We start from the raw sequence: 26,457 nt of genomic DNA, 5'->3' as shown, positions 1-26,457 counted from the left end.
AGCCCAGAAGCAGAAAAGCATGTTGAGACCAGTAGTTGGGCGGTCTATGTAAACAAAAGACAAACATGGAGGGATGAAGAGGGATGAAGAGGGAGAATTGACCAATAGCAAGTAAGCATTTGTAATGGGCAGTCGAATTAACGAACAAAAAGGCAATGGGCGGGCTATAAGCCCACAGTATAGATACAATGCAACCACGTGCTATTTAATAGCTGTTTATTTAAACAATTGCTCTTTTGAAATTCAGACAAAGGTCACAATTAAATTATATACCAACAACGGGAGTGAACACTAGACATGAACAAAAATCACATATAACTTCATTCATCACTACTCAAGCATTTCACAGTCATACCTCACACATACATACACTCAATACACATACTCACTCAAGTGGTGAATAAATGCACCAAAGTAGGAGTAGTAAGTCTGCCAACAACAATATCTACATCAAAAATAGTTTAAAGTTTAAAATACACCATATTCAATTCAATTTTAACAGTTGAATTCATTCAAAAGAACATATATACCACAAGCTTGGGTGTATTGTTGCCACACAAGAAATTGCAAAGAAATAAATTAGCAAAAACGGGCAACTTGGCAGACCCGATGGTCTTACCGTTTCGAATCCCTTCAGCTTAAGGGATTCTCCTCAGGACCAACAAAAGCCAGTGAAAGATAAAAGGAAAAAATCTCTCTTGACTATTCTGTCATCAAGGATACTGAGAGCACTACTACACCAGAAGGAAACTACAGCTTACCAGTGTGGAATAGTAGAATGTCATCAATTATATGCCACCATTTCTAGTCCTCCTACATACACTTTAAAGCAAAAGAGGAACAGAAAAAGAAGGAACCTTGAGTGTACCCACTAAAAAACGCTTGAATGTTTTATAAAATGAAAACAAAAAGCGGGACGGGGGGTCTTACCTAATGCAAGTCCAACAAAAGTAATTAGTTCAACAATTATTCAAGAAACAGGGTTGGTGCCATCCAGAACCCACTCAGCGCACATGGGTGTAGTGGAAGCCTATAAATAAATGAAGCAAAAGCGAGGGTGAACACCAAGGTCTAGTGTTCTCTCCTGTTGTTGGTATATCATTTAATTGTGACCTTTGTCTGAATTTCAAATGGTTTCCGAAAGAGCAACTGTTTAAATGATCAGCTATTAAATAGCACGTGGTTGCATTGTACAGTCGTCTTTGCATTCCGGAAAACTTTGGTTTAAAAGAAGATATCAGTATTGGCATTTTCTCTGGTTGTTGAACTTTATTGGGCTCAGCCTTACTGATTAGAGCCTAACCCTCTTTTGTTATTAGCACAGTATAGATGCAGCATGTTTCGCAGAGACATGCATGTGCTTCCTAGGCTCGACCTAAGAATATGTGACCACTGGGTAAAAAAACTACAGAGCAAAAAAACACAACGCTCAGTCAGAATTCAGTTGCAGTTCAGGCCTACTGTAACGTTTCTAAAGAGTCACAATAACATTCAGGCATCAATTACATTTAGCGCCAATGTTTTGCCGCGTAAAATTTGTATTTACACTAAACCAGATCTTCATTCAGACAATAAGTGGTGGATACACTCTGAATAGTAGAAAACATGGTATAAGATGTGTATGCAAACATGAGTAAGAGGAGAATAGCTTTGATTCAGCGTGTGTATTAACTCATCTCAAATGGTAATAGAGGAGGCCATGAAAGGAAAGAAATTGCCCAAGGGGCCCAAGGCTACCCTGTGTGGAAATAAAAGGTAGTTTTAATGTTTACTGCCAAACGCTAGAGGAGAGTTCCAACTAAGCACCAAGAGATATGACCTTATCACGCACTCGCTTCAACAGTAGTGAAGAGATGCAGACGCCGGAGGCGGGGGAGGGAAGGCGAGGGGAGAGAAAGGTTGGTTTGTAAAGGTAGATGTCAGGGTGCAGGCTGAAAGAGATACAGTGTGTCTTCTTCACATGCATAACACCAGGACTGTTGCGCCATTGGCAGATGTTTGAAGGAAGTAGGCATGACACAAAACAAAATGTAATAATTTATTCTGCACATTATGAAAGAGATGGCTTCTGAGGTGTAGTTCGCCAAACATCAAGTAATTTATCCAGGTGTTATTTACAGAAATAATATGCTATTTTGATTTGGATTGATAATTTAACTTTTCTGAACTCCACCGTCTTCATATTTCAACATGCATCTAAAACATAAACAAACAGAAATTATTTTTAAAGGAAATGGAAAATATACCTAGCTATCCCGTACAAGATATAAATGTATGTTGGAGCATTGTTGTTAGATTTATGAATGGTTGTGGACAATAATGAGAAGCCTAATCAGGGCAAAAATAAAAGTAAATTATAAGTAAACTACAAATTCAGGGTTAAACTAATGTTGCAAGATCCCAGGAGGATAGTATTTCTTCAATCACAATTGTGTCTTCAAACAAGTGACTGTACCTGTCTGCAAATTATCACGTGTTACTCAGGAAAGACGGGGTGGGGCGTGATATAACCTTTAAGTTGCTAGATAATGACCCATAAAACCTGAGTATCAGCTCATGCTGACCAGTTTCTGTGATCCAGGCCAATGCTTCATGAATACCTAAAGCGTCATAAGAGCCAAAATCAAGCAAGCAGATGTGCCATTCCCCACCCTGCTAATACACCTAGATGCTCTGAAGATCTAAGGCAACCTCCTGCTACCCACCCTAAGGTAAGGTTGGAGCCTCTCACCCGCTCAACAAATATCAGAAAGTATTGTATTTATCAATGCTTTCTATTAATATTCACCACCTATAGCCCTGGATTTTTAATTGTAAGGCATCTGTGAAATTCAATTAATTATAGCCCTAAACCATCAAATGTATCTGTAACGTGTTTTGACCTTAATTCCATCGTGTATGAGACACACTTGCCATTCGACTCTGCTCTAGCCCAGCGTTTCCCAAACTGTAGTCCAGATGAGAGACGATTTTTGGTTGGTTGTGAAAGTCCCAGCAATAAATAAAGATGTCCTTAAATTCTGTATTTATCTTGTCACATTTTCTGTGCTTCAAAGACAGAGGTCAAATGTCAGGCTATGTCTTCTGACAAATTGCTGTTTATCTTTTTGACATGGGGATTAATGTTTACAAACTCCTCTCACTTTGCAGTCAGAGAAAGTAAAATAAATCGACTTATGTTAAAACCTCCAGGCCTGTGCAAAAATGGGCTGCAGGCTGTCATTTATTTGACACACAACATGTGTAATTATAAATACATGTAAAAGAACTGTACACATTCATCAGTTAGAAAAGCCAAAATAAAGCATACTTTTTTGGATTTCTGAAGTGTGATGGAAACAGAGATTTTATAAGGATCAAAACAAATCAAGACATTTTATTTGGTGATGAACAAATGATACTCATTGGAAACCAATTTCCACAAATTAATATTTGTGTGCAATATAGGTTGAACATTAAAACAGTATGTTGGTGCAAATTTAGTGGCTATTTTAATGGAGAAAGTGATGTTTGTAAATGACAGTGCACCGCCATACGATGCTTTCGCTACATTAAAAAAGTCCCCAACCACATGTGCATTAAAGCTAGGCGCATCACAAAGGTTTGTCGCTCTAAAACTTGTCCGATGGTTCTAAAAAGTTTGGGAAGCACTGGTCTAGTCAGTCTGTGCCGGGTGCGTTGCAAAACTTACATCTAATAAATCAAACTCTGGTTTGTCTTTTACTTTTCGAACCTAGACTTCGTTTTTTTTACTTTTCTTTACTCATTTCAAGGAAGATGAGTGATTTGTAGAAAGAGCGAAGATTATTCAAAGATTCCCTCGATTGGCACAGTGTACGATAGAAAACACTTCTTTTAGTTTTCCTTACACGTAAAAGACCACTACAAAGAGGTGAGGGTAACATGGAGCAGTTTATATACTTCTAAAAAATGTCAATATTGCAATAAAATATCCGAAGAAAAGGTAAAAATGGATACATGTTATCCTGGTGCTACAAAGTAGTACTCTCCAAATAACATATCTTATCTAACTGGTGTCTCATAAGTTGAAATGAGGTGTAAACATGCAAGGTAGTTAATAAAGCAATTAGTATTTTTGAAACGTCTGATATGCCTGAACCCCATTCCCCCTCAAGATGTCAATTCAGAATTCTGCTCAATCCTAACTTCCCACATGTATTAACACAAAAAAAATCTGAAAATCGCAAATTCTTTACTGCACTGCACTTACCCATCCGCCTTGTTCCTCTATGAAAGTGAGCAGTGAAGGTGATGTAAGAAGAGCTGTCAATGTCGACTGCATCACTTCCTGCATTGAAGGTGCCATCTTGAATACGCAGAGTGCCAGGGAGACAGCAACTTTCAGGACAGCCTTCTCATTGTTCAGGTCAGGGTTTCTAGCAACCCATGTAGAAGACAGGGAATTCACCACATTGGGAAAACGTTGTGCAAGCTGAAAAATAAAAGATTAAAAGTTTAGTTCCTATCCCTTTTCAGTTTATACCGTCTGGGTTGTATGATACAGAATCACACATATGAGGGTCAAAACCCCTTTGATGGCTGAACATAATTGTATGCAAGAAACTGATGTTTATTTAAAGAATAGGTCTTTCCAGTCACTCTCGCCTGATGACAGATGTGAATTTTACTAATGGCCAGTAGAAGAAGAGCAGAAGGGGGGCAAGCAGTATGCTCCATGGCAGCCACCATTGCTTTAAGTGCACCAGCTCCCGACAGCGCTCATCACCAGCAAAGCAACGTTTGGCAATGTCAACGCATCTGATGTGCCTGTAATGCAGCCATATTGGGCACCATAAGTTCATTCATCCCAAATCCTACACAGAAAATGTAGGCGCTTTACCTGCAACATAATGTGGACAATTAACCAATGTACAAATCAGCAATGTCCTCTGGGTCTGTAGTGTGGCATTGATTAGGGTCCCTACAGGTATCTGAAGCTGTCTGTAGTCAGATGCAAAAAATCGATCTTCGGATAGATCCCAACATGAATTTCTTCCTGTCCAGACCTCATAAAAAAAAAATCCAGGCTGGGTAGAATATGTTTTTTTTAACTTTATGTACGTAGTCACTCAACTGAGGACAACCACTAAAGTCATTTGGTGTTCTTCAGAGGAGTTAGATTTCCTGAAAGTGAGACGGTCTGAGAAATGCTAGGCACTAGAGACCAGCTGAATGCCTAAATGCAGCCACGGCCCGTGGAGGGAGTTTCGGTGGGGCAAAGAGGCGGGGCGGGGAGCTGCTAAAAACTGGAGTATGGATAATTGAAAGTAAGTAAACAATTTAATAAATAAAACGAATTATGTAGCGCACTCTGCATCGCACTGGCACCCCCACCCTGCCCCTCCCCCGCCCGCCTCTCCGCCCCACCGAAACTCCCTCCACGGGCCGTGGCTGCCTAAATGTACAAGTCAGCTAAGCGATGAGTCTAGACATAAAAGTAATACACGTTCTCAAGCACAGTAGAACGTAATTAGTGTTCAGCATAAAAAAAAATGTGTGTAGAATGAAGAACAGTAGAATTTGTGAAGCGGCACTGTATTCTGCCTTCGTAGCAAGAAAACAAAAAAAAATTTTTCCTGAAAGGAAAAATATGTAATACATTATAGACAGAGATAACTAATTCCACCAAGAAAGACTAGGCATATAACACAAAATAGGCACTTAATTGTTCTTGCAATTTATTAAAAGGTGTTCATTATCACCGAATACAGTGGTGCTCATTTTGTCACCCATTTTGTCACAGTCTCCAATACGTGGCCTGTATTTTTAAGGCGAGCCTGGTAGTATACGCTGCTTTGCGAGGCATTTTATATTCAGGTAGGGACTTGAAGCTCTGCCCACTCTCCGCCCATATTTTTCATTGGCTTGTGTCATTGTCCACTGTAAGCTGTGGTTGTTCATTGGTCAATAGGCTTAGTAGTCCCTCCTTAGTACCACCTTATCTCATTTTGTAATCTCCCATTGCGACAACCCCTTTTTAATGTGGTGTTACTCGGTAGGCTTTAATTACAGCCTCCAAGCACTATTTTCTCAAGCAGCTTTTCCTGCTTGCTGTTGCAGGCAGGACACGCTCTCTCCTAATGCTTTTAAAAAAAATGTATAGCACAGGCGCTGAACGCATTGCAATACAATAGGAATCTCCTTTACGAGAGTTTAAGCTATTGGCATTGTAAATGACAATGCCTTTTATTTATCTGTTTTAAAAACAGCACATAAATAAAATGCATTGTCATTTACAATGCAAATAGCTCGAAACTCTCGTAAATGCGAGACCTTTTGCATTGCAAATGCTTGTTTATGCACGTTTGTGCATCATATGGATGAACAGCTGACCAATTATATCAGCACTTGAACTTAAGACCATTGGGTTGCACTTGGATCTTCACAACCAATACATGAAGCTACTGTGCAGACTTCTAGTGTGGCCTACACATCGCACACTTTGCATTGCAACAGACACCTCAATAGTATTAGAAACAGACATGTGAGAATACACACACCTCTGCACTAGGAACACTAGCCCATCGTGCTGCCTAACCAGCAGGTATATTTGGGCACAAGATTCACAGCAACTATTAAGATAGTCAAACTAGTTGAACTTTGCGGAAGTTCCTAATGGGACGAAAAGCCACCTTGACAAAAATGCTCAAGCCTTCATCTCCTCATGTAATCTCTCTCTTTCCATCTCTACGTTCTCGCTTTCTCCTTCTGTTGTCTCTCTCTTCGCCCTCTATGATCATTTTCTTTAAACTTCCCCCTCCCACTCTTTCCCTCTCTCTTGAAGCCTCTCATGCTTGCTGTATTTAACCCCAGGGAGCTAGGAAAAGTGACAGAGGCAGGCACAAAGATCTGACTGGGCTTTCAAAACCAGCCTCCAAAGACCTCACCGCCAGTCCACCAGGGAAATGCCCAGTGGAATACAAGACCTGTCCAGCCCTGCTCTGCAGTTGACCTCAATATCACAGGTTCAAATATCATTTAAGCCATCAGTTAAGATAAGTTAAGATGAATACCACAGTGGTGGATAGCGACAACAAATTTAATTTACACTGCTACATAAGGGGAAGATGCAAACTACAATTAGAAATGTATTTTATTTCCAAGTATTTATGGGGGTTGTCTCTTTTGTCATTGGTGGTGTATAAGTTTGTACTTCAAGATTCGTAACCAATCAGTAGAGTCACAATTTTTTTAACATGATTGCTGCTTACATTTTACATGAACAAATCACACGTGTTATTGCTACTTGATGATGTTGCTATATAAACTGTAAAAAATCTTCTTGCTTTGTGTTTTCAGTTATTCTCCTCCTGAAGATAAGGTTCTAATTTATAATTTGTAAGCAATGGATTCTAGTTCACATGTATTAGACCACATCATTTTTTACATAGGCCAAACCTCTTGATAACCGTTCTTAGTCATGCTGCTAGGCCACACCTTCTCAGATGTCTCCCCAACCTTCTTGTTGTACTTCAAGACCTGCCTCCAACCACACATCATTTACCTTCAACAGTTTATGTAGGTACTGCAGACACCATGATTTATAGTGCAGTATTCACTCTTACAATTGAGTTGCTTGAAAGATAGTCTTCCGTGATCATATGTTAACCAACATCATGGATGCAAGCCCAACTCCTAATGATAACTATGTCCCCACATTTAGAGGTAGAGATCATTCCTCAATTATAGATTATATCTTTATGTCACCCGAACTTATTGACAGTCTTACTATGGCTAAGGTTATTGAGACTGCATTCGGGGATCATAACGCATTGGTTGCGAATATTAGACTAGGGCCCTCGCCAGTATTTAAAACTACTATGGGGGCAAGAGATATAACCCCCGCTACAATAATTTAAGAATGAAATTGAGGAAGGTGGATAGCGGTAGTATAACTGACCAACTCACTACTAAACATCAAAATGTAATAGATTCGTGTACAACAGCCGACGGGAATCACAAAAAGTGATCTCAGATTTTACTAATCTGTGTTCAGTTATAAAAACAATTTTAACTGTTCCTAATCATAAAACCAATACGGACCCTAAGTGGTTCGACAACAATTGTTCAGTTGCAAATAGGGCCCTACGCAATGCACTGAATGCTAAGCCTAGATGTCAAAATAAGGTCAGGGCAAGAAAGAGGTATAAAGCTGAAATAGGGAGACGCAAGGCAATCATTTTGTCAGAACGCTGGGAGGAGTTATCAGACTCAGCTTCTGGGAAAAAAGGCACAATTTTCTGGGTCGCTGTAAAAAACCTGCGTAAAATGGGTACACAAATGTCTGCAATAAGCTGTACCATTTCTAGTCATCAATGGGAAAACCACTTCTCTAAAGTGTATGCAACACCACCAAATGTTAATAATAATTTTGTATTAGGTGACTTGCGCCCTTCAGAGATTAGTCTGGCAGAGGTTACTGCCGGTATTAAACAAAGCCTCGGCAACAAAGCCCCAGGGCCGGACGGCCTCCCAATTGACATCATTAAATGGAAACCAGAACCTTGGGCACCCATTCTGACAAATGTATTTAACAGCCTACCTTTAGTGCCTATACCTGACACATGGTCTACAAACATAATAGTCCCTATATATAAAAAAGGAGAGCGAACAGACCCAACAAACTACAGACCCATCTCGCTCCTAGATAATACTCTCAAAATTTTGGGAAGAGTATTATATAATAGAATTAACGAGTGGGCAGATGAAAGAGGGATCTTAGACTCCTGCCAAATGGGGTTCAGGAGTGGGGCTGGAACAACCGAGCAGTGTTTAAACTTAAATTTAGTAATCAGTAAATATACTACTGCTCGGTCGGCACCAATCTATCTAGCCTTTATGGACTTATCGTCCGCATTTGACCTGGTAAATAGGTCCAAATTGTGGGCGATTCTCTTAGAATACGGTCTGGATGAATCACTTGTTTATTTCCTTGCGTATTTGCACACTGACACAAGGGCACAAGTAAGGATCGGGATGGGGGGGGGAAGTGTCAGAACCCATAAAAGTAGAAAGAGGAGTCAGGCAGGGGTGCGTTTTAGCACCTCTGTTATTTATTATTTATATAAATGGACTAAATAAATCCCTAAAATCGATAACCCCAGATGTCCCGAAAATAAGGGGGAGACTGCTACCGACTTTGCTCTATGCAGATGATGCGGTGCTCATGGGTCTAACCTCGAATGCCCTGCGCAGCCTGGTAAAAGACTTTGTGCAATATATAGAAAAACTTGATCTTAAAGTAAATTTAAAAAAATCTTTTATTATGTCCTGTGGCCCGGGTAAGAGACAATTAAGTGCTATCTCAGTGGGTGTTGACAAACTTTATTTTACCAACACCTTTCCCTATTTAGGAATGGTTTTTGCTGCGAGCGGCTCGTGGAGTGGACATTTAGCCGACGCCACAAGCAAGTTCTCAAAATCCATTAACTCTATTCTTAGCCTCCCACGGACTAGGAAAGTAGATGCCACAAAAGCCATTTAAATTTTTTTTAAATCACAATGTGTACCAGTAGCTACTTAAAGGGCAGAGATCTGGGGTCTGGGAAAAACACAGAGCATCAAGACAGAGGAAAACCGCTTCTGCAGAAAAATTCTCGGAGCACCCATTTCCTCCTCGGAATACATTTGCCACTGCGAACTGAATTTGCATTACATATCAGATTTTATTGCCTCCAGACCGGCAATGTTCAGGCTCGCTATTTGGAAGAATAACATGGCTGGCCTAACCCAGGACATCATAGGAGACTGCCTAGATTGCGATAAAGGGATGTCAATCCCTTGGCTCTCTGGAGTGTTCAAAAAATTGAGTAGCGTAGGCAAAGGACACCTTTTTCTAGACCCTAGTAAAATTAACCCTAAAGATAAAAATGATCTAAAATCTGCACTGTATGCACTTTATAGAGAAGAAAGATTGGCAAGGGAATTTATCAAACTCACAATCCAGGCTTATGTGAACAAAGATCTGTATATACAACCAATCCCTCTGTACCTTACGCTCCCAATGACAAAGTGGGGAAGATCTTTGCTTTTCCGCCTCAGGGCAGGGACTGTCAGATTCTTATTATGTTTTCCACTAGGTTACACCTTTTTAAAATCTGGAAATAATCTGTGCCCATGTGATGACACGAGCCCGCAAACTGATTTACATTTCTTTTTCTTTTGTAAATTTTATCAAAAATATTTTAAATGGTTTTTAGTACCGTATTTTAAAAAGCACAGACCACTTTCTTTGGAGGAATCAAATTTGATGTTGTTGATTCTGAATAATAAAGAGTTGATATTCCGCACCTGCACTTTTCTAAGAGTTATTACCCATGTTCGTAAAACAATGGAGAACCCTTAGTAAATCTGAGAACTATATTCATAATTGTTTTAATATTACTGTTTTTAATTACTGTAAATATGTTATTTGATCTGGGATTATCTGTATTGCTTTTATGAATTTGCAAAAATTCGAATAAAGATTTTTGAATTGAAATTGATAGTCTTCCACCAACCTGAGCTGGACACAGCCAGAAAACTATTAAACCATTATCTACAACTAAGATTTTCCCAAAGGATATAAAAAACTGCAGACATCAAGTCACTGCTCAAGAATAAAAATCTTCACCCATACAAACCAGAAAACTCTAGGTCTATACCTAGTGATCCATTGTTGTGTCATATAGCATGGCAGGTCAACAGTCTGGATTCAAACCAAGTAGGGACACTGAGTCACCACTTGTATCCATATGGGACGACCTGAAATGCATTGTGGACAAAAATCGAATGACTGCCCTCCTGCTTCTGCAACAATTGCCAGCTTCCATCATCAGACACCGCTACACAGGTTCCACCCTCTGAAACACGCTACAAAATACCGTAAATCCTACTTCAAAGGTAGAAAAAGCCTGTCATTCCTTCCACCTTTCATGTCTGCCCCCGAATCTAACATTGTGGTGTTCCTATAGGAGACATAATGTCCCCTCTCCTATTTAACATTTACCCGATTCCCCTCCTGGACATAATCAGAACGCTTAATCTTACATCTTACAACTATGCCGATACTGCAAGAAATTGAGGTATTAGTTGAGGGGGATGAGTACCTATCTCGAATAATAACCACAATTCCTGACAGGGAGATTCACTAACGTCACTGAGTTAACCTGAGCTCAACCCCCTGATTCTGTGGTACAGAGCAGGCAGGCTTAATTTAGCTGCACATTGTAAGATATTTATGCAGTACAAAAAGAATAAGAAAAGTCAAAAAACAACTAACCAATTTCTTTTATTTATACTAATTTATTCACACATTACTATCATGTTCTCAAGAAAGAAATGTTGTGTACAGTTTCTCTGCATTTGAGGCACAATAAGCTATACCTTAAAATATATCATAAAATATTGTAGATAGGATGGGGAGGGAGGAGGTGGAGGGGAGAGAGGGGAAGATTATGTAGTATATCTTATTTCAGAAGAACAATAAAACACGTCACAAAAAAATTCTCTATATCAAAATGTGAGAAAATGGTCAAAAGTTACATTTATGAATAGGAAGGACCCTGAACAAACTCGTATAATTCATTGCAAATCAATATGCACTATCCCATCCATTTTAAGAAGATGACAGGACTATGTTTTGTCACCCATGGACATCACTTCCTCTGCTGTGCAAAGTCTTACTAGCTTCTAGATTGATTCTCAGAGATTTAGCCTTACAAAGTTATGTCCTCATGGAAAGGAACCCTCTATATTATCCTCTCATTAGAGGCGATCTTGTGCATTTTAATCAACCATTTGGTATGTGGGGGTAGCTGCATGGAATGGCAGTGTCTAAGGATAACTTGCTTGGCCACCATCAGTGCTGTGGACAGGAGGCGGCATTCATGGTCTGTTAAGCCGGTGATGTCAGTGGTATTGTGAAGCATTGTCAAGTGCCATGGGTAGGTTTAAGGACCTGTTAAAAGTGCAAGCCTTCACCATTGCTTGAATGATAGTATTTTGTGTCAAAGTAGCTGGAGCTAAATGTTTATATTTTGCTTGCAGACCGGGTATATTTACAGTAAGTTGTCATTCAATGACTACCAATAATGGAGGGTACTCTAAATGTGGTTTCATACAGGAAGTTGCGCTAGGTGCAAGGCTGTGTGATATTGATCTACAGATGGGAGCCGTAGACCATCACTCTTACTGTGTGCTATTAATTTGGAGATCGCGAGTCTTGGTTTCATATTATTTCAAATGAAAGATTTAACTTTTGATAAATCTTTCTCAACAATGACATTGGTGGTGGTAGAGGGAGTATCCCCAAGAGCATATGTGAATCTGGGGAGGACCACCAATTTAACCATACGAATTCTGCCCAGTAGAGAGAGATGCAGCTAGGACTATTTGCCATATCCTGCGAGCTGTGAGCGGTTCATTGTTATTCAGAACCAAATAATCTAGTTCTAGCATGCCAATGTATTTCATCCATGCAGGGATCCACTTGAATTGATACCCTGAGGGAGCTTCTTTGGTTGTGATCCTTGACATAGGTAACACTTAACTTTTTCCCCAGTTAACTTTGTATTCTGAAATTGCTCCAAAGTAGGCAATAATGTCCACGAGGACAGGGAGCGTGTTCTTGATATTGTTAATATTGAAAAAGTTAATGTCAATATGAATAACGATACATTCATGTATAAAAATGAAATTGCATCTTGATTGACGAACTTGGCAGTTGTGAACTCCATGTCAACATCGACTCAGATGTACATAGTCAGGCAGTCCTTGAGAACCAGGCCCCATGTCACTAATTAACTAGTCACATGTGGGGTGGCATGGAGCCAGCAGACAAACGTGCAAACATGAAACTCTAGATCAGTCCCACAGATAGGCATAGCATCAACACATTGGTCCAGGGAGATTGGCCCCAATAAAACACACATGGCAGGAGAGGTGCACTCATAAAAAAAAAAAGTCAGATGCCACATGTATTTAGGAACACATAGCCAATTAAGATACAGCACACACCGTAAACACACTGATCACACACTCCCCATGCAGGGCATCTGGCAATGTTACCCACTGGCCGCATTGTGTCCACTCAAGGTCGAGGCTCACCTGGATTCCTCATCCAATACATTCATTTATGACTCCAAAGACAGAGGTTTACATTCCTTACCAAAAACGGATCTGAGGGACTATTTTATTGCATTCAAAAACTGTATAAAAATCTGTGTTAAACTGATTGTAAATTGAGGCAGTCCTCAGACCCTGTGCCTGTGGATGATATCCCTGCCGCACTGTTTGATTTAAACAAACTGTTCCTGTTTTGTCAAATGCCTCTTGTCTCTTGTTTTTACAAGTTATGTCATGTTCAAGAAACAAGATCAGTAAGCGCTAGTAGGATGTCATCCACATACAGTATGTTGGAGGAATATTGGAATCCCCACCACTTTTTCATGTTAGTGTATGGCTGCTGCCAATGGCTCAAGAGCCAAGAGGAATAGCAAGGGTGACAATGAACTCCCCTGGCTTATCCCTCTGCACACTAGAAAGGCATCCAACAGGAAATCTCCACAGTTGACTTGAGCAATACGGGAATCACATAACCAATGAACTTTGGGAATTTGAACAGATCTGATCAAACACCTTCAAGGTGTCAAGAGACTATGGTTATTCACAGTAGGTCAGATAAAGTACTAGGTGGTACCTGGACGATCAATTGGGCACAAAGCCTAACAGAATATGATGAATAAAAGCCAGGATGACCTATTTAAGGTGGTAAGTTATTATGCCGTCGATTGGTTCATTTCTCCATTAAGAAGAGAAATGGGGTGGCAACTGCTACTCAGCAAAAAATCCTTACCCTCCTTCGGAAGAACTGTTATCAAAGCCTTATTGGAAAGCACTTGCAGACTACCCGACTGTTCCTCCTTATCGGCTGCATGTGGAGAATTAATTACTTCAGCTTTGGTTCATTTATAGAATTCGGTAGGGAATCTATCTTCCCAAAGAGCTTTATTATAGGGTAGGTTGTCTATGCCTTGTGCTATCTCCTCTTTTGGTATCTGTCCCTCCAGCAGTGATCTGCTCTCCTCATTTGGTCATGGCAATTGTATGCCATCAAAGAATCTGTCTATTTTGTCAGCATCCTCTTCAAACTCAGGGGTATACAAGTCTTTGTAGGAAGTGTCAAATGTGAATTTTATCTCCCGTGGTACCCTGACTATATGTCCCTCTAGAGTCTGTGTGGCTGGGATGGCCATCATTGACACCCTTTGTTGGAACTGTACAGCAAGCAGTCTTCCCACTTTCTCCCCTACTCGTAATGATGGGCTTTAAGTCTGTTAAACATATACACTGGTTTGGAGATGTAAAGGGCTTTAACTCCATCGATGCTAGGCATTTTCCCCTGCTGTGCTAGGGATCATCCAAAATGATAGTTTCATGACGAGCTCAGCTCGTCATCAGTGTACCAGAAGTACACTGCATGACGAGCTGAGCTCGTCATGAGTGTCGAAGGTGTTAAGGTCCCTCTTGGCTTTCTCAAGTTGGTAACTGTTCAAGTCACTGGGGTGAGTAGTATATAAGCAAGTCAATGCTTTAAAGTCAAATTTTAGGGCTGCTTATCGTTTATTGTTCCATTTGTTATTTACAGCTGTGTAACATATTGTTTGTCCTCTGATGGTGGTTTTGGCAACTGCCTTTGTTGTCACCTATGCAAAAGAAACAATTGATGGACGGAATGCTGAACAACGCGAACATTCACCCCCAGTCACAAGGATCTGGGAGTAATCCATCATTCTTTTGTCCACCACACAACCCCAGTTTGGAGCCAGGCATATGCAAATCAGTCTTGACCCTGTTTCTTGTGGGAACATTCCAGTTCGAACTGCCAAACCAGGTCCTCTCTGGACCGGAAACAATATCCTGGAACCGGTTTCATGGCCTCATACTTCATCAGCCAGGCTAGCTTGAATCCAGCGGTGTAGTGAGCATGCGACCCACTTCTGAGCATACCCTTCCCACTTAGGGCGACATATGCAAAAGAAACAATTGATGGACGGAATGCTGGACAATGCAAACATTCACCTCCAGTCACAAGGATATGGGTTTAATCCGTCATTCTTTTGCTCACCACACCACCCCAGTTCGGTCCCAGACATATGCAAATCAGTCTTGACCCTGTTCCTTGTAGGAACAGTCCAGCCTGAACTGCCAAGCCAGGTCCTCCCTGGACCGGAAACAAGCATCCTGGGACCGGTTTCAGGGCATCACCCTTCATCAGCCAGGCTAGCTTGAATCCAGTGGTATAGGGAGCACGGGACCCACTTCTGGGTATACCCTTTTCACTTGGGGTGACATATGCAAAAGAAACAATTGATGGACGGAATGCTGGACAATGCAAACATTCACCCCCAGTCAAAAGGATCTGGTTTAATCCTTCATTATTTTTCTCACCACACCACCCCAGTATGTATGACTGTTAGATCTGGGGGTCTCTAGTTGGCAATGGTATTCACCTTTGTCCAAATAGGGACCCTTACTTCTAAGTCAGGAATAGGGGATTACACTCCTTAATAACCCTTGCTCACCCCCTTGGTAGCTTGACACGAGCAGACAAGCTTACCTGAGAGGCAGTGTGCTAAGTATTTTTGAATATACACAGTAATACAGTGAAAACACTACAGATGGACATGACTCAGGTTTTATAAAAATAAGTATTCTTTATATAGACTTAACACAAGACCACAAACGACAAAAATAAGACTCGCAAAAGGGGAGATACGTCGGTTCCATGATCCAGGGGAGATGATGTGTCGTGCCTCAATGCTTGAGCAGAGTAGGAGATGCATTGTGATCCTTACCGGTGCGGAGGTGATGCGTAGATTCTCGGCCTGCGGCCCGTTGCTGTGCGCAAGATGGCACCTTGATGCGATGCGATGATCCGGTTGCGATGCAAGAAGATGGCGCACTTGATGCGGCGTTGCGATGACGATGCAATGTCGCCCCGGCAGCCTTGCGACGACTCTGTACTTTGGAGCGACGACATGCCCTGCAATACGATTCTCCGGTGATGCGACAGCAGGCAGCTTCGATGAACACACGCTTCCAGGGAAATGCGGCAAAGGATTGCTTCTCCGGCGATGCGACAATTTCAGCTGCGGCGGCGACACGCTTCCTCTCGGTGCGTCACGCTTCCAGCTCCCAGCAACACGCAAATGTTTGGAGTTAGAATTCCCAGCAAGGATTCAGTGGGGAGCTGGAGATGAAGTCTTTTGTCCCTGAGACTTCAGCAGGAGGCAAGCCCAGTTTAAGCCCTTGGAAAATATTCTGTAGATGAAAGTCCTTAAAAAGTTCCTTCTCCTTTCCTTGGCAATGAAGCAACCACTGCAGGCAGGCCCAGCAAACAGCAAACTGGCATAGGGGCAGGAAAACTCCTGCAGCTTCCTTTGTTCTTCTCCTTGGCTTAAGGTTTCTTGTTCCAGAAGTGATCTAATTTCTTGGGATCAGGGTCCTAATATTTATACACCAAAATCCTTTGTTCTCTGAAGGCAGAGAGGCCTCTGCCTAGTCCAAACCAGTTCCTGAGCACTTTGTTTACATGACTCTTTTCTTCCTTTCACTGTGCAGGGCAGAGACATCAGCCACCCCACCCGAGGTGGAGCCAGCACAGGGGAGGGAAGATAGAGATATCACAACCAGGCTGCCCCAGCCTGTCTCCTGGAATCCCAAGCCATGTCACTCACAAACCCAGACAAGGAATACACAATCTAGAAGAGGCAGGCATGGACAGTTAGGCAAGAAAATGCCTACTTTCTAAAAGTGGTATTTTCAAACATAGAATATTAAAACCAACTTTACTAAAAGATGTATTTTATAATTCTGAGTTCAGGCATACTACATTCGTATTTCTACCAAGTTCCCTGAGTCAGTTAGGATTATAAGAATGTAATAATCTAACTGCCCATTCTGGCCTATGAGAACAGGAAGCCTTCAATAGTGAAAAATGAAAATGTCTGTAATTCACCATGAGAACATGCTACACGCATCAGAACGTGTCCTACCTTATACTTACAATGCACCCTGCCATTGGGCCTACCATAGGGGTGTCTAATATGAAGCAAAGGGAGGGTTTAGGGACTAGCAAGTGGGTGCACTTGGCCAGGTCGACATGACAGTGCTAGACTGCACATAGGCCTTGCAATGGCAGGCCTGAGACACAATTTACAAGCTGCTTCTGTGGGTGGCACAACTAGTGCTGCAATCCCACCAGCAGCATTTGATTTACAAGCCCTGGGCAAACATGGTGCACTGTACTAGGGGCTGACAGATAAATCAAATAACCCAATCATGGAATAACCAATTAGTACATCAATTTAACATAGGGAGCACTTGCACTGTGGCACTGATTAGCAGTGGCACAGTGCCCAAAGGATAAAAACAGCAAAAACATATCAAAACAGAGGAGGCAATCCATCAAAATGGAAGGGAGACTCACGCCAATGATGCCAGGTCAGGTCTGTTCTGCATTCTGACCATCAATTGTTCTTTTTGCATTTGTCACCCCGAGTGGGATAGGAATGCCCAGACGTGGGTCCCGTGCTCTCAATGCCACTGGAGTCAAGTTATCCTTGCTGATGACGGTTGAAACCCCGAAACCGGTCATAGGATGCTGGTTTCCAGTCCAGGGAGGACCTGTCCTGGCAGTTTATCCAGGACTGTTCCCATTGGGCACAGGGTAAAGACAGATTTGCATATGGCTGGCTTCAAACTGGAATTGCAAGGGGAGCAAAAAATCGATGGATTTAGGCCCAGATCTCTGTACTGAGGTGAATGCATATCACTGGTCTGCATGCTGTCCATCAATTGTTCTTTTTACATTTGTCACCCCGAGTGGGACGGGTATGCCCAGACATGGGTCCTGTGCTCTCCATGCCACTGGAGTCAAGCTATCCTTGCGGATGAGGGGTGAAACCCCGAAACCAGGTCTAGGAGGCTGGACTGCTCCCATTGGGTGCAGGGTCAAGACTGATGTGCACATGGCTGGGTTCAAACTGGAATGGTATGGGCAGCAAGACAAACAATGGATGTAGGCCCAGATCTCTTTACTGGGGTGTATGTATGACACTGTTCTGCATTCTGTCCATCAATTGTTATTTTTGCATTTGTTGTCACCTAAGCATGTTTTAATGTGTTTTCAGGTGTATTTTTGTCAGGGCAGTTAATAGCGTGAGATGTTAAGTTGCCTTGGTTTACATATTGGCTTGGAAAACCAGAAATCCACAAGAAGTGTCATTTGTGAGTGATCTGACAGGGAACCTTCTAATATTTTACTGTACATCATCACCAGTGCCATCAGTTGGTGAGAAATGAGGAAATAGTCTAGTCTGGACTGAGTGCCATATGCACAGGAAAAGTAAGTGTATTCTTTTATCAGCAGAGTACAGCAGACGCCATATGTCCAACAGTCCCTGATCAGTTAGATGTCTGTCCCCACTGTTGGCTGAGTCAATCGGCCAAGTTTTATGCATATTCACATCTGCAGCTAGACTCTAGTCTCCTCCTATCAATTTATCAGCAAAGCCTAATTCATCTATGATTCTGTTAAGCTTGAGGAAAAAGGCTACCTTTGCCCCCACTGGTGCATACACAAAGCACATGCAGACCATTCTATCTCTAACTCATAATTTGCAAATACATAATGGTCTGCCTCATCCACCCCTGTTCTAGAACAGTGCATGGAAGTGTTTCCCACACTAGTATCATGACTCCAGATTTCCTGGAAGTAGAGACATCTCCTGACCCTCCTTGGGAAGATTAACAACTCCCAACTTAATCTCACTTTAGTTTCTTCACTTCTTTCTGTGTAAGATGTGTTTTTATATTAATGCATCTCTCTGTCTCGAAGAGAAATAAGCCACTGTTTTTTTTCTTTTATATAATTAATTAAACCATTCAAATTCCAAGACACTACCTTTAGAGGTGTTGTTGCAGTAGGTTGATTATCTGAGCTAAAGGTCTCTGAAGTAAGGATGTGGATCTGTGTAGAAAATGCTCTATGGGATAGGAAGATTCAGGAGAATGTTTGTGACCAGTGGTGAATTGAGTACTGTGAATTACTGTATTGTGGGGTATATTATAGCCTCTGAAAGTCAAGTGCAATGTGTAATGAAGTGATGGTGATAGGAGGTGGACAGAAACACGGAGTAAAGCGAATGTTTAGGGGGAAAGGTAAGGGATGAAAATTAACCTGTAGCATAATGAGCACACTCAGTGCAGTCAGATGTTGGTAAGAGGCTGCTGGGAGAGGCCTGTGCAAACCATTTGTATAACTGAGGTGAGAGTCCCCAAAACCTGCTGTTGATTAATATAACCTCTAGGCAGCTAGACATTGAACATGTATGTAGGGATATGGGTGAGGGGGAGAGATATGAAGTCTTAAAGGACCAGCAGGAGCTACAACAACCCAACATATTTACTTTAAGACAATGTGACAATATTCGTCCATTGGGACAACAGGCTACTAGCATTTCCGGCATTTACATCTGAGGTTTTCACCAAGGAAGGACCATCTCTACCAAGGTGGAGCCAAAGGCAGCAAAGAGAAACAGTCAACATATCAGTCTATATGCCATATAAACATCTGCATGGCTACTAGGTCAGGTTAGAATGCACATATCAATATCACCCTCTGTCGCTTCACCGGGTTTTTGAGATTTATCATGAACCTTGCTGATCTTGTAATATTTTGAGTACGTTTTTTCTTTTGCTGTGTTTCCATAATGACTTGTTCTGTTGTCTTCCTAGTCTATGATGAGACTAATCTTCTCTTTTGGTTCTTCCAGCCAACACTCGTGACTGTTCTGCGATGTCTATGGCAGCCTCATTCAGTCCCTCCAGAAAGGCTTTTAACTCCTCTGTATTGGTAAAGTCTTTGGATTTCCCATTCTTCATAATCTACATCCCTGCCGGCTCTTAAAGACTTAGGGCCAGATGTACGTAATCCCATTTTACCGATTCTAAAATACCAAATTTTACCGATTCGGTATTTTAGAATCGGTAAATGTGATGTAGCAAATAATTCCTTAAAATTTAACGAATCGGTAAAATTCAGAATCTCCGATTCGGTATTTACCGAATCGGTAATTACCGAATCGGTAAATACCGAATCGGTAATTCCCATTCATTCCAATGGGTCTCCAGGCCCATTGGAATGAATTAACGAATGGATGAAGGGGAATTACCGATTCGGTATTTACCGATTCGGTAAATACCGATTCAGTAAATACCGAATCAGAGATACAAAATACAAGCAATTGAGGATTCAACCAATCATGTGCATCAACCCCACCCCACAACCAAGCAACAGAGGAACCAACCAATCCTGTCCATCCACCCCACCTCACAACCAAGAAGTGGCCACACCCATGCAGGTGCAGACTAACTGAACAATCTGGAGAGCTCTGAGACAGGCTTTTAACTCCTCTGTATTGGTAAAGCCTTTGGATTTCCCATTCTTCATAATCTACATCCTTGCCGGCTCTTAAAGACTTAGGGCCAGATGTAGGTAACCCATTTTATCGATTCTAAAATACCGAATTTTACTGATTCAGTATTTTAGAATCGGTAAATGTGATGTAGTAAATAATTCGCTAAAATTTAACGAACCGGTAAAATTCGGAATCTCCGACCCGGTATTTACCGAATCCGTAAATACCAAATCGGTAAATACCAAATCGGTAATTCCCATTCATTCCAATAGGCCTCCAGACCCATTGGAATGAATGAATGAATGGATGAAGGGGAATTACTGATTCGGTATTTACAGATTCGGTAAATACCGATTCAGTAAATACCGAATCGGAGAAACAAAATACAAGCAATTGAGGATTCAACCAATCATCTGCATCGACCCACCCCACAACCAAGCAACAGAGGAACCAACCAATCCTGTGCATCCACCCCACCCCACAACCAGGAAGTGGCCACACCCATGCAGGTGCAGACTAACTGAACAATCTGGAGAGCTGTGAGACAGTGTGTTACTGGCTGTACTGAGCAGAGCAGAAGTGCAGGATGGATTCCCAGGACTCACAGAGGGAAGTAGCAGACCGCAAAAGAAAATTAAAGTTCAGCACAGGTGTTGGTAGAAGAGGTGGTGAAACACCACACCCAGCTATTTGGAAAACAGTCTCTGCAGGTAGCAGAGGCTGTGAACAGGAACACCTGGCTGGGAATCCAGGCGAAGGTAAACGCCATAGGGGTGACCACATGAGAAGTAGATGACCTCAAAAAACGCTGGTATGATCTCAGGATCATAACAAAGAAGAAGCTGGCAGCACAGAAGACGGAGGCCAGTGTCACAGGGGGAGGAAAGAGCAGGGCACCTGCCTTTACAGACCTAGAGCAGTTGGTGGAGTCCACCCTGGTGCCCAAGAGTGTTTTTGGGATCGGGGATGCTGACAGCTCAGCCCGAGCTGCAACAAAACAAGGTAAGGAGCATGTCCAGCAATCCTCCCCCCTTCCCTTTAACCCTTCCCCAATGCGGTTGTGTGTTTCACACTCCAGTACAGGTTTTGGGATACACCAGCAATGCATCATGGGAGAGGTAGTCATTCAAACATACATCAGTACAGTCACCACACAAAACAGCAAGGCATGCAACACAACACATTCAGAAGCAGTTGAGGACATTGATATTGTGTCACAGGATTGTAATTTAATATTGAAATACAGGGTTCAAGCACCACTAAGCCAATGTCTATATCTGTCCACAGGAGAGTCATCGAGTATGACTGCACAGGAGAGGGAGAAAAGGGCACCCCAGAAGGAAAGGAGTGAGGATGCAAGCAGGAGTGCAGGGCAAAGCAATAAAACACCACCCGCAACCACAGCACAGGCAGCTACCACACCAGAGGAAGGCACAACAGTACAGCCATCATCGCCTCTGCTGTATGATTCACCACAGCAGGACCCATCAGCACAGTCTCCCTCACCCACCAGCTTCAGAGTCATCGGAAGTGGTAAGGCCCATGAGGCATCATGTACCCCCTCTCCAACTCATGGTGACGTCCTCTGAGGAAGAAATGGAGGGTGACACCCAAACTGCTCCACTGGAGACAAACAATGCTGGGCTGCAGTCCTGGTCAGAAGGTGTGCACACACGTGCAAGATGCCGTAGGGTCCGATAGAGCAGCACAAATGGGCGTGGTGACGGGGTCTTCTGCGGGCTAGAGGCTACAATGGTAAAAGTGCAATGCCTGCAGGCAAAAGGCATACTATCAGTGCAGAGACAGATGCGCCAATTAAACAACCAAATGGGCAATATGAACCAGGGCATCAGCTCCATGGCGGAGAGCATGAGGGAAATGGCAGAGGGGATGCGGGACATGTCCCAATCCATGATGACCCTCTGCGATAAACTTGACGAGGACTGCACACAAAGGCGCCGGGAGAGACAGTGTATGCAGCATCACACCAAGGAAGTGAACCGTTTGGCAACTGCCTCTTCCCTGCTATGTAGGTGCTCTGTATCGATGCAAGAGGGGCTTGTTCACTGTTGCACAGATGTCTCCAGGGGAATGGGGAGGGTGACATCTGCTATGGAACTACTGCTGACAAACCAGTCAGCCAACGCTGGTGAGCTAGGTGTGGGGGACACTGAAGGCACCACCAGCAGGAGCAGCAGTAGCACACCCATACAGGACATACAGAGGAGCAGCAGGCACCAATCTGCAGGCCCTGGCTCAACAGCCAGTGCTGAAACCCAGCCTCGGGCATCCCTCACTGTTGTGGGTGGGCGCAGACATTAATGCTGCCCACACTCCAGAGAACATGTTAGGGTGAAGTAACCCTTGGACCGCCTAGTTAGGTTGTCACAAATTGGACTACCATGGTGTGCCATTTGTCATTTGCCGTAGTGCCCATTAAACTATGTCATTCACATTCAACGCCTGGCTGTGTCTCCTAACTTACCTAAAAATAGCTGCGTGTGATCTCTGCCCATCTCAGTCTCCCATCTGTTGCTGGCGTTACTCCTGCTGCATAGGGCTCTGCCTGTTCAGTTCCATCATCAATGTACTCATGATAAGTCATATCAACTTCTGTGCCTTTCTTGGTGGCAAGGTTGTGTAGCATGGCACAGGTTGCAAGGATTTTACAGCAGATGAGGGTGTGTACTGACGTGCACCTACGCTCTTGTGGAGGCAGCGGAACCTGCTTTTTAAGAGTCCAAATGTGCGCTCCACAATGTTGCGTGTTGCTCTGTGTGCCACATTGTAACGTCTCTGAATCCGGGTTGGCGAGTAAGAACAAAAGAACAAAGGACTGCAGAGCATAAGCGCTATCGCCTAGGTGGGAAAGAGAGTGGCATTAGTTACATACCATTTCAAACATTCAGCTGCAGTTATTATCAGGGTGTGTTACAGTGATTTACCTAGCAGGTATCCTTCCCCAAATTCTCCAGCAGACAGGCATGTGTAGATCCCACTGTTGTGGAATATGTAGAAGTCGTGGGTGCTCCCTGGAAATTTGGCCACAATGTCCATAATTATGTTGCCAGTGTCGCAGATCACCTGCACATTTATTGAGTGGGTGGACTTTCTGTTTCTGTAAATGTACTTTGTGGCAGCAGGTGGGCAGATTGGGATGTGGGTGCCATCAATGCAGCCGATGACCTGTGGGAAGTGTGCCAGTTGATAGAAGTCAGTCTTGGTCTTTAGCCGTTCCGCGTGTGTGTTAGGGAAGCAGATGTAGTGATGCATTCTCTGCATCATGGCCTCTAGGAACTTCCGGAAGAAACGGGACAGGCAGCTCTTGGACACCCCACCTACCGCAGCAATCACCGCCTGGTAACTCCTAGATGCAAGCAGGTGTAGGCTACAGAACACCTGCACATGGGGTGGGATGGGTGCCCCCTTGGGGTTGGGTGCTCCAAAAGCCTGGACCTTTGCAAGATCTCTGCCTCAGTGAGTTGAAAGAGCATTATCCGCTGTCTGTAGACTTGCTCCTCCCTTAGCCAGACCCTCTCTCCTGCTGCCTGTAGCCGCAGCCGCCTTGCTATCATGTAGAATGCTGCCATTCTGGTCACACTGTTGCATTTTGGGGCCTTTTTTATAGCCTGCACCTGGTTACCACCTGCTTTCAATCCATGGTAATTACCGACTCTTAAATACCGAATTTCATGAAATTCGGTATTTAAGATGTTTCCTACATCTCAATACTCATGGTTTGCCATTTCTTATTTACCAATTCGGAAAATGCCAATTCGATAAATACCGATTCGGTAAATTCCGATTCGGTAAATTCCGAATCGGTAAGTTACCGATTCGTATTTACCGAATCTGTCTTTTTTGGCCTCCTACATCTCAAAAGCCAAATACTGGTCGGTAACGGCCGAAATTCGGTATTTTCGGCCGTTACCGACCGGTATTTGGCTACCTACATCTGGCCCTAAATGTCCTATTTCTGCAATGCTGGTCTTAAGGATAGAAAGATATTGGTCTCCCTAGAGAACCTGGAAATAATTTGGATTTTATGTCCTTCAAAATCATATGCCCCATGTTTTTGAGCTGCTGAGCTTATCTTGCGTGCTTGCTTGTGCCTGAAGAAGCAAGCTATGTTCAGTCTCTCTCTACTCCCATTTTCAGGTCTATTCAATCGGATCCTGTGTGCCCATTGTATTTCTAAAGCTGGGTTAAAGGCAAGGCCTAAAGGTTGTGACAGCAGTTCTGTCAAAAAGTCCTTGACATCGCCCTTTTCTGATTACTAGAGAAACTAGCGAAACTGCACCTTGTCTCTGCTGCTCCTGTCTTCCATATCTGTGACCTTCTGCTTTAGTGACCATATCTCAGAATCCCAGGAGGTCGAATGATTAATGTGGGATGCCAACATGGTTACTTCCATGTCTATGCTGTCAATTTTGTTTTCCTTTAGGTTAATGTTGGCTCAAATTGATTTAAATTCAAATTGATTTAGATAAAGTTCAAGAAATAAAGTGACACCAAAACAAAAAAAATTCAATTAGCAGAACTAGAGTTAAGAATTTTAAACGTTTAATGTTCAAAATGGCACCTAAAAGCATTGTGTCAACCATGGTCATCTGCTCGTGTTTGACCGGTCAAGGGTAAGGTTTGAGGTCAACCATGATGGAGCATGGGTTTCCATGGCAGAGAGTTTTATCTTCAGATTTAAGGGCCTGATTACGAGCTTGGCGGTTTGTGGTGGGCCGCCACGCCAGCGCCCAACAGGAAGATCGCCAAACTCGTAGTAAGACCACTCGCTGGATTACGAGCTGAATCCTGGAGGGCAGTGTGTGCCTTGGCAGTCCCACCGCAGGGTCTTTCTAGGGCTCAAAGGAGAGCCTTAGAAAGTCTCCGCCATAGGAGCGCCACAGCATGTTTCTGCAGAGGAAGAAATGCACCATGTGGTGTGTGTCTTCCCGAGCAGGAACAGGAGGTGCAGAAATACAGGGGGGCACACCATGTGCCTCCCTGAATGCACCCACATGCACAGCGGCGACAGGGCGGCCTGCTAGCGCCCCATTAGTTTCCTCACTGCCACTATTTTTATGTGGGCTTACCGGCATGAAAAGGAGGGCGATGAGGACACCAGAAATATGCTCAGTGGTGCTGCAGCAGCACCAACAGCATCTTACTTCTTCGGACCGCTACGTCACTGCCGCCGGGTTGCGGATACTTGGCGGTAAGAGCTCTCCAGCCCTCAAAGTCGTAATGCAGAGGGCAGTCCACAGACCGTCACTGTGACTATGTTGGCAGTCCACATATCATCACCATGACTACAGCAGTTCTATGGGCTATCGAAGTTATAATCAGTCCAGAGTCTCTAAAATAGAAGTCAAGAATCCTCAGTGGGGCAATGCAGCAGACTGTGACCAAAGAGGGCTACTTGTTGTCAGATAAAGGCTGGACAAAGTCTCTAAGAAGCTGTTGACTTTGATGGGAAAGCTCCAATCAGAAGAAATTTGAATTTAGGGCCCAGAGAAGGTCCCTAAACAGCTGGATACTTTTTGGTGCTGTTTGCCCAGCCAAGATTTCTACCTTTGGACTTAGCCACATTGTTGTAGCTCGGACTATTCTAGAAGGGAAAGGCTGCAGACTGTAACTGAATAAGGCCCTCCAAGGTCGGATACCCTCTCTCCGATGTCCTGCTGAATTGGATTTCCACTGTGGAGAAGAAAATAGCAGGAACAACCTGAATCTTTTGCCTAGCGGTGATACACAATTATTGGACAGGCTTGGCAAGTTGGTCCTGTTCTTCCGTCAGTTCTCATAGGAAAAAGTTGGTGTTAGAAATGGGATTTCTGGTTGGCTAGGGCATGCACCAAACCCAGGCACTCCACCACTCTAGCCAGGACAAGGGAGTTACACACTGAAGATAACCCCTGCTCACCCCCCTTGGTAGCTTGGCAGAGCAGTATTTCTTATCCCAGAGGCAATGTGTAAA

General features: G+C 43.1%; 1 protein-coding gene across 1 annotated transcript in view; it reads right to left on the bottom strand.

The window, feature by feature from the left end:
* Positions 1 to 2,025: 2,025 nt before the first annotated feature.
* Positions 2,026 to 26,457, bottom strand: part of BCL2L15 (BCL2 like 15) — a 129,511-nt gene continuing 105,079 nt past the window's right edge. The window contains exons 3-4 of the mRNA XM_086920361.1: positions 4,232 to 4,453; positions 2,026 to 2,196 (exon numbers count right to left, since the gene is read on the bottom strand). Of these exons, the coding sequence (XP_086776487.1) occupies positions 2,179 to 2,196; positions 4,232 to 4,453 (240 nt within the window). The 3' untranslated portion in view covers positions 2,026 to 2,178. The remainder of the gene's footprint in view (positions 2,197 to 4,231; positions 4,454 to 26,457) is intronic.

The sequence above is a fragment of the Lissotriton vulgaris genome, chromosome 5 (genome assembly GCF_964263255.1).
Source record: "Lissotriton vulgaris chromosome 5, aLisVul1.2, whole genome shotgun sequence".
Classification (NCBI taxonomy): domain Eukaryota; kingdom Metazoa; phylum Chordata; class Amphibia; order Caudata; family Salamandridae; genus Lissotriton; species Lissotriton vulgaris.
Note: the sequence above shows the minus strand (reverse complement) of the source record. Positions and strands in the feature narration are given on the sequence as shown.